The sequence below is a fragment of the Coptis chinensis genome, chromosome 5 (assembly GCF_015680905.1).
Source record: "Coptis chinensis isolate HL-2020 chromosome 5, ASM1568090v1, whole genome shotgun sequence".
Classification (NCBI taxonomy): domain Eukaryota; kingdom Viridiplantae; phylum Streptophyta; class Magnoliopsida; order Ranunculales; family Ranunculaceae; genus Coptis; species Coptis chinensis.
Genome location: NC_141460.1, coordinates 8,715,204 through 8,729,005, shown reverse-complemented (window position 1 = coordinate 8,729,005; position 13,802 = coordinate 8,715,204). Strand labels below are relative to the sequence as shown.

The window sequence follows — 13,802 nt, the reverse complement described above, 5'->3', positions numbered from 1 at the left end:
GCTCTTCTTCAGAAACCATTGCAAACCTTTTCATGAACAAGTCGATCAAAGGTCTAACATCGGGACTAACACCCACTAACACATTGGGAGAAGTAGACAATGTTTTCTAAAAGGGGTCGATAGTAGTCAAAGGGATGGACAGCTTTTGCTCTTCAAACTCAATTAATTCATAAGCACATGGCAGTCCATGGCTCGTGCGCAAATAGCACCAACACATGATCTCTCCATCTTTAACACGTTTTACACGGGTATCTATTTCTTCAAATAGCAAGTCCAAACATTTGCGTGTGACAAGGCCTCTGAGTTCACGAAACAAAGGAATCTTGTGGTGGTGCTGAGTTACAATCATACTCCTCTCGAAGGTAGCTCTAATCTCGGACATTTAGATCTCTAGAATCGGGTGATTAAGCTGAACATACTCAAAAAATCATGACAATTTGCATTTCCTAGTACACGCTTCACCTGAGCATAAGACCCTTCAACTCTATTGGTCATTGTACTCCCAAAGTGAATGTGTTGGTCAGTCCAACAACATACAAATCGATCCCTGTGAGGAAACCAAGTCTCTCGCAAATAACTAACAAAATTGGAGTACTCAACCCTGTAATATTTTTTCAAAATATCTCATCTACGCTGGAAAATAACCTCTGTCTTCGATTTGAGTACAATGTTACACAAAAACTAAACATTCTCTACAAGTTTTGTGCTTTGAAAAATATCGTAATATTTTGAAAGGACGCATGTAGCGATATGCCATCTACATAGATGTTTGTGTGTGTTAGGGAAAACTTTATCAGCGCCCTGTCAGACACGATCATGTATGGGCTTATGTCACCAAACAAACTACTAAACTGACGTAGGGCCCACTCATAGTCGACTGTTGTTTCAAACTGAAGCAACACCTAACACACGGTGAAAGACTTTTATGTTGAACTCACCCCAACAAATTGTACGAAAGGCCACCAATACCTGTTAGTTTTGTAGGTAGCGTCTAACATGAAAATTGTTGGAAAAGTCCGAGCCAACTTAACACCTTCTAGATGGGCCCATAACAACCCCGCTATCTCCTCGGTATTCTCATCCTCTCTCAACTCCTCAAAATAATATTCTTTTGCTAACAACTTGTGCAATCTCTGCAATTGTGTGAGACCGTTCATATCCAGTCTTCTCACCTTCTGCCTTGCAGTGCAGACTTGGGATATACTAGATATATTTTTCATGATACCTATTCTTGATGGAATCCAAAATTTGTTTAGGCTTTATTCCACACTTACTTATCTCTGACAAGTACTCGAACTCTGGAACGATCAGACGAGTAGCAAATGTATGTCCTTCAAGGGTCTTCGCCAATACATGGTTGTGAATACCATTTCTAACTTATATTTTCCAACTATCGACAGTGCCGCGTTGGAAAACACCTTTTAACTTAAATGGACATCCCGATTTCTTGGTTCCCGACTTTCTCTTATTAGCCCTCCCTTCGCCTTCCTTCTTGTGTGACCAATACACACCCGAGTACTCGCAAGCCAAATTCAATCTTGCTACTAGGTTTCCCTTAGCATACTCCGACTTTTCAATTACCACAACCACATTAACTTGTTTTCCTCTAACGGTTGCCCAACCAATTGCCTCGCTACGTGTATGAAAGACCTAAACACATAAAAAACAACAACTATTAATAATACAGTAATAAAATTACATTTAGAAAATTTAAAAAAAAAAATAATGAAATCAATGTCTACTCCATCATACCTTTTCTGTAGTAAATATTTCTGTTGTACTATTTAAAATCAGTTGACAATCCACATCATTCGAGTTTACAGAGAATCGATTTTCGGATAGCGCCAAAGGATTCTATATATAGAATAAAATAAGAGTCTAAAACAATTTGTGTAACGAGGGATTTCAAAGTCACCAAAAAAAAAATTCTCACTAAATTTAGTCCAAATAACCCAACCACATCGGCCAATAAGGTTCCTAAATGACCCAATCATGTAGTTCCATAGAGAGTCCAAATGACCTAACCACATCGGCCAATAGGGTTCCTAAACCCAGTCATGTAGTTCCATAGAGGGCCCAAACGACCCAGCCATGTTGGTTGCTAGAGTCCTCAAACGACCTAGAGGTGTCGTTTGGGCTCGGGTTCTAAATGTTGTTAATTTATTCATTCAAGTGTTTTGCATTCATTCATTCATTCAATCAATCAAGTGTTTTGCATTCATTCTAATCAATGCTCTATTGTATATTAATGCATTCATTCAATCAATCAAGTGTTTTGTATTCATTCTAATCAAGTGTTACCTCATTATTTAGGTTTGCTTGTCTTTGTCGTCAACGATTTCTCGGAATCTCATTTGCTCGACTAGTCGCATCTTCTATTTCTTCAACTTCTTCACCTTCACCTTCAACATTTTTTGCCACTTCTTCACTTTCTATTGGTTGTTCTTCACCTTCAACATTTCATCTAATTTCTCTTTCTCTAGTTTGTTGTTGCACCTCAAGCATTACCTCAAATGCTTTTTTTTCATCTTCGTGTTCTATTTAAGATTTTGATTGGGTTTTGATTGAGTATAAAAATAGTAAAGAGTAAATGAGAAACTTGAGTATTTGATTGAGTATGAAAAAAGGAGTAAGGAGTAAATGAGAAACTTGAGTATTCTATGTAGAGATATTTGAAATTTTGATATATTTCGAATAATTGAGTGAAATATGTTTGTAGTTTAATTGAGTGAAATATGTTTGTAGACCCTAAATCCTAAACCCTAAACTAGTTTATTATTCACAATTGAAAAAAAAATGAAAATAATAAGTTTAGATATAAAACAAATTATTATTTTAGATTTGGATAATTGAGTAAAATATATTTGAAATTAAAAAAAATATATGTCGGTATCAAATTTGTAAACCCTAAACCCCAAACTAGTTTATGATTCACAATTTGAAAAAGGAAATGGAAAATAACAAGTTTAGATATAAAACAAATTATTATTTCGAGTAATTAAGTGAAATATGTTGGTACGAAATTTGTAAACCATGAACCCTAAACCCCAAACCCCCAAACAAGTTTATGATTCACAATTTAAAAAAAAAATAAAAAATAACAAGTTTAGATATAAAACATATTATTATTTCAAATAATTGAGTGAAATATGTTGGTATGAAATTTGTAAACCCTAAACCCTAAACCCCCAAACTCCAAACTAATTTATGATTCACAATTGAAAAAAAAAATGAAAAATAACAAGTTTAGATATAAAGCAAATTATTATTTTAGATTTTGGTATGCTTGATTACATTATTTTAGATTTTGGCATGTTTGATTACATGTTTTAACTTGATTATATAGACACTATGTCATAACAGATAAAGAGTGCAGAGTGCATGTAATTGTGTTAGTGCAACTAATTGTGTTGTTCCTAACCCAATTTTTTAAATCTGATTTCAATTTTGCTAATTTAATTGGGATGTGTTGATAATTGATCATTACTAATTCAATTTTGCAGATCATTGTTTAAATAAATTATTGTACAATTATGATCGATTAATGATTTTGTATTATAAGAAAAGTGTTCGGTGTTTATGTATAAGAAAAGTGTAATTGGTGTTTATGTAATCAATTTTTATTGGTTAATCGGGCTAATCATTGGTTAATCAGATGACCCAGCTATACCGTTTGCATGTGATACCAAACGACCTAATCAGATCGTTCTATGGAAAAAACAGAGAGCTCTATCTCAAACGATATGGCCAAGCCGTTTGAGTATATACTCAAACGATATGTTTAAGCCATTTGAGTGTACACTCAAACAACATGATCATTGGTCAAACCGTTCCATGGAGATTCCAGGAGCCAATTCTCAAACGACAAGCTCAGACCATGTGGATGTACACCAGAATGACATGGTGGTATCGTTTGAGTGTATACTCAAACGACATGATGAGACCGTTTGAGTGTACACTCAAACGACCCAAAGGTTTCATTATGGCAAGACCGGTTAAATTGGTTGTTGGGCCTGGGCTTTGATGGCAAACTTGTAATATGGCAAACTTGTAATTATTATTATTTTTTTTGGGTTGCCCAATCCAATTTGATGAGTGCCCAATTAAACTACCTATATATATATATATATATATGGTCTAGGACAGGATCCATGGACTGATGAATATCGACTCCTCCTAATTGTCTACACACTCGCACTAACTTAAAATAAAGAGAAAAATGACACTTAAGTCCTATAACAAAGAAAAAAAAAGAAAAAAGAAATGGTTTTCACACCAAAGGAATAATGTGCTCATCTCCCCCATCCCACCTCAACCCAAAGTCAACCCAAGTGAACCACAAATCAGCTACTTACATTGTGATCATATCCACGTGTGAAGATCACCACACAATTAAGCATACTAGTATAAGTGCACGTGCTCCGCACGTTGTAGGCAAAAGAAGAGGGAATAAGCGAAGAAAGCAGATACTCAAGTAAGGGCCGCCTTGCAACTCACCTTTTGGAATTTGTTTTCATCAGAATGATCAATCAATGTTGATCCTTTACATGCTGCAAAATATAGCCAAATCCATGTCTACTATGTAACGTTTGTTTTGCATCTTTCCTTTCTACAAAGTGAAGTCCTCTCTGTATTCTCTGACAATGTCCAGAAGGTAGACATATTTTTTGAAAACGAATTTCAAATACTTGATGACAATACAATAGAGGCATACACGCAAATAAGAATAAATCTAGCTACAAAAAGACTAAGTGATAAAATAATGAGGCTGAATTATATAGGAGAGTCCACCAAAGAAATAAAGTACAAAAAGGCAGTGAAGCTTATATAGCTGCAGGCATGACTACAAAAGTAAGAGATGCATTGGTTCCAAACCCAAGCACTTTGGAAATGATTGGACCATAGAAGATAATGACATTGATCCTTGTAAATTGCTGGAATATCGGAAGAACCAATATGATGATCAAGTGAGGTCTATATCTTTTCTTCAAGATTGTTTTCCATGTTTGTCCGCTCTCCAAAATCAGTCTATTTACTTCCAACAAATCATTGAACTCTTCGACAATGTTATCTGTGGCACAAATATAATGTGAAACAGCAAGGCTAAGAAGAATGGATCTCTCCTGGGTCGCATGTTTTCAGTCAGATGAAGCACTATAACAGTTTACCAGGACTTAGAATATGTTATACATGCATTAATCTTTTGTGCAAAAGCAAGAGGAGATTCTCTACGCACCTTGCAGGTTGATTTTGCAAACGTCAGTAGAGGAAGTTAAAGCTTGAGTTAGCTCTACGACCTCCAGATAACATACTTGCTGCAAGACCTGAAGTTGACATTGCAATGGCAATGTACCCATGATTTCTTAAGCATAGTCAACCTGAAGGATATAAAAATGTCTTCCTTGTTAGGCAAAAAAGAAACACTGAAAATCCCCAGTCATGGTTTTGTTTTGAACATTGATTCTTCAAGGTTACGGGGAATATCGATATTGAAATGAGGCTGACTTAAAAATGAGACAAAAGTATTGGGATTAACAAATAAAATTGAAACAGAAATAACCATTATGTATCGTTATATATTGTTCGTTAACTAATAATTTTAGGATTATAAAGAACAAATACCTTCTCTTAATTCATGGAGCAATTTAAGAAGTGACTTCGGACGCAATACTGTCCCTTTCTTGCTCAGTTGTGTTATGGAAAGCCACATAATCCTTTCGATGCTTAATAATGAATTGTTCCAAAGCTTCAATGTTTTCAAATTACCAATATATAATAAAAATTTGAGATATGAGCAACAAATAAACCAATCCAATCCAATTAAATGGAAGTAGATGTATATTGTATGTACCGGATTGAGTACAGTCGTACAGATTAAGTGAAGGGTAACTTTTGTCGAGGCTTGTGCATGGTTAAGGATGTCAATATGGATGGCATTTTGGACTGCCGAGACAAAACTGATTAAGATATATATACAATCGTGACAGCAGTCAAATGTTTTTACTAACCTCAGGGTACCCTAGTGAAATAGCCACGGAACGTACAATGTCCTTAAAATCGTCAGTTCTTCCCCTGCTTTTTGACATTGTTTGGTCATGATTAAAAAAGACAACTATGAGTATTTGCAATGATAACTTTTTAAATTGGATGAAAAAAAACAACATATGGGATCATACCAAAATTAAAAGACAATTTGCAATTGCCGCGATGATGACTTTTAGGTGGCTTCTTATTGGGTGTGATTGTCTTAATGACTTGTTCCATGTATAATGTTGAGTAAATTCTCTATAGAGATACTGGCTCGCATCCACGTCAATACAATTACTTGGGAGAAAATGAGTTAACATGGTGCGGGAGTGTTTTTCATCAGCTAGAAGTTCTGGAAATTGACTGAAGTTGAATCTTGAATAACGTCTTCTTCTATAGTTTAACCAAGATGATATTATCTTTATCAATACCAACTCTGCAAATTATTAAATTCCATTCATTTGTTATAAATATACTTAGCTATCGAAAAAGTTGTCATTATTTAATAAAGCACATAATTGTGGCTATGGTTTTAGGTGAGTAAGGCTGATCATAATTAAAATATTAGCACTGCAAGGGTAGGGACATTAATAGTAAATTTGATTAATACTATTAAGACTTAAACTTATATCTATATTGTAATAGTATAAAGACGAAACCTGACAGCAAAGTACCCTTGCAACTAAGAAAGTAAGTAAAGTGACTGACAATGATTCGCACATCGTTGGTACACAGGAGGTTTGCTTGTGATACCAAGGTGGCACAGGACAACTATTCTTCTAATGTGCGAATCCATCAAAACTGATTGGGCAGGATACCTATATGAGAGTAAGGCTACGACGGCGATATTGGTATACAAAAGCAAATAAAGGGAAAAACCGTTAAGCCAGCTGAGAGAGGACAAAACAACTCGAACCGAAGTTGTGAAGTCTGACCTTGTTGTTCCTCTTCTTCAAAGCAATCCAACACAGAGTAAAACAACAAAGAACGCTCCGCTTAGCTATAGTGTAGAACAAAAAAAAATGTATTAACAGTTATCGCACAAAAATAATAAATCTAAACAAAATAAAGAAAGCACCGAAGTTGTTAAGTCTGACCTTGTTGTTCCGCTTCTTCAAAGCAATCCAACACGAAGTAAAAAAAACAAAGAACGCTTCGCTCAGCTATAGTGTAGAACAAAAATAATAAAACAGCTTGCGACAATGGAGTTCGGGTGATTTGGGTTAGCGAGGCAAGAGGTTTGGAGGAAGACTGGAGGAGAGTTGTCAGTTGCGTAAGAAGAAATTTGGGGTTTTATGAGTTTAGCATTATTTGGAGGCTTTATGAGTTTAGCGAGAAAAGAGATTTGGTTAGGATCGATGATGAAAAGCAGAAGATAAGAACAGCCTTAAACAACGGCTTGAAGGATTTAGTGGCTGAGAAAAATACGTGTTCCATTCTGGTAGGATTGGACATACGAAATCACAACCGGAAGGCTTAGAAGACTAAAACCAACAGATGTTCAAAAGCAGTAAGAGGGTATGGCGGTGGAAGGAAGGCTAGCTCGTGAAAGCCTCTATGTCGTGGCAGCTAAAGCCAAGCTTAATAGCGCGGGCACACCCCTTTAAAGGTGTTTAGATACTTGAGAGTAGCTATGTGCACGGGTCGGTTCGGGTTGGATTTGGGACTAAACCGATGACCGAACCGACCCTATCAATTTATACTTTTTTGGAACTGAATCGAACCGAACTAATTTCCAACTGAACCAAACTGATTGGGTTACAATTTAACCAATATTAAACGACCCGAACCGACCGGTTTTCATGTATTTTTACATTAAATCAATTAAATATTTAAATTCTAATATATATTATATATGACTGGTCGGGTTTTAGACTAAACCGATGACTGAACCGAACTGCCTAATAAGCACAACCGACCCGAAACTGACCGGTTTGGTCAGTTTTGTCTGTTCGGCCGGTTTTATGCACACCCTTGCTTGAGAGTGTGCTTGTGTCTCCATTCATGCAGATTTTTCCACATTAAGAACAATATTTAGGAAAATGGTACCTTCAGCCATATCCATGCAATTTCACGGCCTTCCCTGCTTCCTCCAACTCCAAAAGCGGCATCTTGTATTCGGACCTACATAAGAATAAAATTGAGTTTAGAAATTTTACCTCCGGAATGACATAAAGTTAGTTGATTAGAGAGTAATCTATTCTCCGACATTTTAGAAAAACAGGAAAGATGCACCTCGGAGGACAATAGAAAATTCAAAGCTTCAAGAACAATATCAGTATCTGGACAGGAAGTTAGTGAGCCTACAAAAAATAGAAAAAACAAAACGAAACATAAAAAGATAGATCGTTTAGAGCATCATCAACGCATTGTTATAATCCATTTCCAATGTAACAGTTGACAATTTATTTGGCAATTTTCATCACCAACGCGTTGTCAAAACATCGTTTTGATTTTAACAATTGTCAAATCTGAAACCAAATACGTCAAGAATATAGAAGTGACTCGCACGGGACAAGTTGTCCCGTCCAAGAGTGGGACGGGACAAGTTTTGCCGTCCAGCATTTTTTTCTTTTTTTTTTAATAAAAAATTCAAACGGCTCGATTTTATACCGTTAGAATTAACAGCTATATTTAGTTCCGTTGGACTGGGCCTATATATATTGCATATTTGCTTAACTCATTTTTCACCAATTCACTTTATCTTCTTCTTTCTTCTTGTATTCTTCACCAAAATCACAAAATATCTTCACAAAGATCTAGAGGTAGAGGAAATAGAGGTGGTAGAAATAGTGAAAACTAAAGCCAAGAAAACAGCCAACAAACCTATGTTCAAGGTCGTTCAAAAAATTTCACAGCTGTAGAAGATGAAATTTTATATCCTAGTTGGATTTTTATTTTAGAAGATGCAGTTGTTGGAACGGGTCAAAATAGACATGTTTTTTTTGAGAAAATTGCTGATGAAATGAACAAGCGTATGAGCCAGCTTGGTCATGTAGGGCAACCTCGAACTGGTGGATCGGTTCAAGCGCGTTTTCACATCATCCAACATGCGGTAAGTTTATTTCAAGGTTATTATGATCAACAATTGAGAGTAAATACTAGTGGTACTAATGCGGATGATACAATGTCACAAGCTAGTACTATTTTTTTAACTGTTCAAAGGGAACAATTTAAATTTGAGCATTGTTATTGGATTTTAATTTTAAGTCCAAAATGGAATCATTTCTATCAAGCTAGAAGTGATAGTAGTTCAAAAAAAAATAGAGAACCACTTCTAGTAGTGATGTTAGTGGTGGCATCATTGGTGGATCAACCGCTAACAACCATATTGGAATAACCAATATTTTGTTAGATGAAGAAAGTCAACCATCGAAGGAAGTGCCCGGATCAGAAAAACGACCAAAGGGAAGAAAGTTTAAGAAAAGAGATGCTGATGAAGTTGCGCACCAAATCGCACAAACTCTGGAGGAGGTCAGAGACAATCAACTTACAACTGCAAAATATCTGCAAGAACAAACAGAGCTAAAACGACAAATGTTCCTCTCAATGAAAAAGGAAAAAGAAGACGAAATATTGAGGCTTGAAGCACAGAAAGAACAAGATATCATGATGCTTGATCTAAGCAAGTTTAGCGGTATTCAACTGACATTTTGGAAAGCTAAGCAAGCAGCTATCTATCGTAAGTGGGTTGAACAAGAACAAGGTATTCCTGCTGCTCCTTCTATTCCTAATTATCCAACCTCTCCTAGTCCATACATTCCAACCCCTCCTAGTCCATACATTCCAACCCATCCTTCTCAACTGTTTGGGTCTTTTTCTTCTTCTAGATTAACAAACAGTGCTAGTAAGTCTCGTGGTAGGCGAGCACGCTCTCCCAATCCATTTCTGAGGGATGAAAATAAAGAATATGAAAATGATGATTTTTATTTATAACGTTTTTAATTTCAAGTATGTTGTAACATTGTTAATTTCAAGTATGTGCAAATCTTATTCAACAAATCACAATCTTATTTAAACAAAACAAACTTGATGAAAGTACACTTAACATAAAATACATAATGCACACTTATTAAAAAACACAGTAAACAGAAAATTCAACTAAGACAAATCAAATTTAAACAAACTTATTAGTTGTTCCTTTGGTTGTGGCATGCACCATAACATGCTCAATGATGTTCAACCAGATCATTCTTCAAGTGTTGATTAGTAGCTCCACAACAAATACTTAATGTCCTGGTTACCATATTTTGCACAAACAAATGGTCATTACTCTGCATCTCAACTTCATGCCGCAACCGTTCATCTAAAGGTGGTTTCCACTTTGGAAGTTCTACATTACGTTCATTCTCAACAATCATGTTGTGAAGTATAATACATGTCTTCATTATACGGGATAGAGCTCCTCTGTCCCACTGACGAGCAGGCATGCTAACAATTGCAAATCTAGCCTGTAAAACACCAAAACCACGTTCCACATCTTTACGAGCTGCTTTTTGCGCTTTTGCAAAGTTTGTATCCATGGGAGTAGCAGGAGATTAGATTGTTTGAATCAGTGTAGCCCATGGTAGATATATTCCATCAGCAAGGTAGTAACCCATGTTGTAAGGATTGTTATTAACTTGATAAACACAAGCTGGAGCTGTTCCTCTGACTAAATTATCAAATAAATGGGAATTATCTAACAATTAAGATCATTATATAATCCAGCCATTCCAAAGTATGCGTGCCAAAACCATAGCTCCTGGTCTACAACTGCTTCCAAAATCACAGTCGCTTTTCTAGCATGGCCCAAATGAGTTCCATGCATGCAGTTGGACAATTTTTCCATACCCAATGCATACAGTCTAAATTATCCAACATACCTTGCCAACCGCGTTCTTCACCTACTGCAAGCAAACGTGTTACATCTTCTTCCATTGGGCTTCTCAGGTATTGTTCTTCAAAACAGTTGACAACTGCATTGCAGAAATGATGAAGTGATTCTCAGGCCGTACTCTCAGCAAGTTTTATCCAGCGATCCATTGAATCAACTGGACAACCATAAGCAAGCATTTGTATTGCAGCTGTCATTTTTACCAAACCCGAAATCCCAGGCAAACCAAGAGCATCACAAAAAGGCTTAAAATATGGATCAAAATTAGTGACAACTTCCAATATACTGTTAAAAAGTGGTCTTCTCATATGAAATCTACGACAAAACTTACCTACTTTATAAGTTGGTCTAGCAGCAAAATAATCAGCCACCAACCATTCATACACACTAACACGATCGTGGTTAGTGTATTCTCTACCATCAACAGATCCACCTCATTTTGGTACAGATAAAGCATTGAAAGCCGGAATCATTGACGCCACTACAACTGCATCACTTTGCATTTGTTGAACGATTGCTGTATTTTCATCATCATCGTCGAAAATTAGTTCACTTACTCTTTCGCACCAATTGCTATTATGACTACTAGAACCCATGAGAAAAAATATATAAGGTTTATTATGACTGATGAGAGGAGTTAAAGAAATGAAAAAAATGCGTTGATGTTTCACCTGTGATTCATCTAATATATAGCGTAGAAAATGGAGGGAAACGATAGGCCCAAAAATGATTTGGCGCCATAGAAATGGAGGGAAATGATGGACAGGACAACTTTTGCCGTTTATAAAAAAAAAAATGTCTAGACGGGACAACTTGTGCCGTGCGAAATCAAAACAAAAAATTTTTGGATTTCGCGTTGGTACTTAACTCGTTTTTAACCATTTTCATCCGCTAAAAACGCTGATGTGTCACAGCAAAAAATAGAAATGCGTTGATGATGCTCTTACAAAGCTACATTAACATGGATGCTTTTGTATAAAAATTAAACGTACCTAGAACACGTGCTTTTTCTTGGCTAAGTTCAGACTCTCTGTAGATTCTTAATAGAGATTCATAGACCCATTTGTTGGATTTGTTTGTTAGGTTTGTGGAACCGTCGAGCTTTGCTCCAGTGTCCGATGTCGACGTCTCGATTTTTTCAGCTTGGAGAAGGGGGCGCAACCTGCGCTTTGGTTGGCTTTGGAGAAGGCGCACCCTACGCTCAACTTACTGGAAGTCAGCAAAGAAGGAGGCACACCCTGCGCTCGACCATGCCTTGGTCAGGGGCTCAGGGCGCACCCCGCACTCATGCTCTCCGGTATTTCGCCAACTTTACAAAATTTCGACCCAAAGCCCATTTTCTCACCATTTTCTATGTGTACTTATATAAAGAAAATAGATTAGGGTTTTGAGACAACTTTGAGAGATTCATTTCTTGGGTATTGTGGGAGCTCTATTGAGCTAGGGTTTGAGTGAGGCCTCTTGTTCTTGATTCTTGATATCTCTTGTAAACTCTCCAATCTTTGTTATAAAGGAAACTCGGCTCTTGTGTGGATGTAGGTAACATTTACCGAACCACCTTAAATCTTTGTGTCTCTTTGCATTATTTAATTCCATATTTATTGTTTGCTATGATTGTGATGATAAATTAGTGGCTTTGCATGTTGAGTTTGTTGTGATAACTACCAAAAGACTTGGGTGGGTGATTTTCTTGGTGTGATCTCCAAGTTGAAATCATTTGGGATAGAAAGTAGCTAGATTAAGGTGTGACTTTCTAGTGAAATCTCTCAACAAGTGGTATCAGAGCCACGGTTTGAATCATTGGAACAAGGTGTGTAAGGAAAGACTCCACCTTTAGCAGAGAGGCTAGGTGTTTGTAGAAATTCATTTGAGAAGTTCTCCACCGTTATTTTGGTTCAGTAGGAGTCATGATGACCGACAAAGAAAGCTATAAGATAGAGAAGTTTGACGGAACAAACTTCGGCTATTGGAAGATGCAAATCGAGGACGTACTCTATCAACAGGATTTGATGGAAACATTGATAAGTGAGAAGCCCGATGAGATTCAGCAAGGCATATGGGATTTGCAAGATAGAAAGGCCTTGGCCACAATCCGATTGAGTCTTTCAAAGTTGGTAGCCTTCAACATTAAGACTGAGAAGACGGCGAAGTCTCTCATGGAGGCACTTACTACGATGTATGAACAACCCTCGGCCACGAAAAAAGTCATTTGATCACCAAGCTATTTAGTTTAAGAATGTCGGAGGGGACCTCCTTCAAGGATCACCTAAATGAATTCAACCAAACTAAGGACCAATTAGAGTCGGTTGAGATTATATTTAGTGATGAGGTGCTAGCTTTGGCGATACTTGGACAATTGCCTCCAAGTTGGAAGGCGACCATGGCGGCTATTAGTGGCTCTGCGGGAATAACCAAGTTGAAGTTTGAGCACGTTGTTAGTATGGTACTAACAGAGGAAATCTGGAGACAAGATTGTCCTTCATCTTCGGGGTCAACTTTGGGGTTGGCATTGAGCACTGAAAGTAGGGGAAGGAATTCAAACAGGAGTCGTGGTAAGAAAAAGTGGAGGGGTAGATCAAAATCTCAAGCCCCTCGATTGCAAAGCATTAAACACAAACCTCGAGATATAAGTGAAGTTATATGCTACAACTGTGGTAAGCCTGGCCACTATAGTCCTAATTGCCCGGCACCAAAAAACAACAACAACATTAATAAGAACAAGAAAAAGAATCAAGAAGCTAATATTGTTGAGATGGTAGATGATGCCTTAATATGTTCGATGGAGCAAAAGAAGAAGTCTTGGGTACTTGATTCCGACGCATCTTTCCATGCTACCTCACATCGAGAGTTCTTTGAGAACTACACCGAAGGTGACCTTGGAACGGTCTTTCTCGGTGAT

The 13,802-nt window shown here is 36.9% G+C and overlaps 1 protein-coding gene and 1 long non-coding RNA gene across 7 annotated transcripts in view; both read right to left on the bottom strand.

Moving 5' to 3' along the window:
• Nucleotides 1-13,802, bottom strand: part of LOC147496531 (aminopeptidase M1-like) — a 37,175-nt gene that overhangs the window by 19,489 nt on the left and 3,884 nt on the right. The window contains exons 3-5 of the mRNA XM_086559529.1: nt 11,896-11,981; nt 8,263-8,330; nt 8,077-8,151 (exon numbers count right to left, since the gene is read on the bottom strand). Coding sequence (XP_086415655.1) covers nt 8,077-8,151; nt 8,263-8,330; nt 11,896-11,981 — 229 coding nt within the window. The remainder of the gene's footprint in view (nt 1-8,076; nt 8,152-8,262; nt 8,331-11,895; nt 11,982-13,802) is intronic.
• On the bottom strand, nt 4,749-7,601 carry LOC147496532 (uncharacterized). Of its 6 annotated transcripts, none has more exons than XR_015194815.1 (4): nt 7,125-7,601; nt 6,963-7,027; nt 5,237-6,072; nt 4,749-5,154 (listed from the first exon to the last, which is right to left on the bottom strand). It is a non-coding gene; the product is annotated as an uncharacterized LOC147496532 (long non-coding RNA). The 6 variants fall into 6 exon arrangements; XR_015194819.1 differs by having other exon boundaries at nt 4,749-5,071; XR_015194816.1 differs by having other exon boundaries at nt 4,749-5,378; nt 5,623-6,072.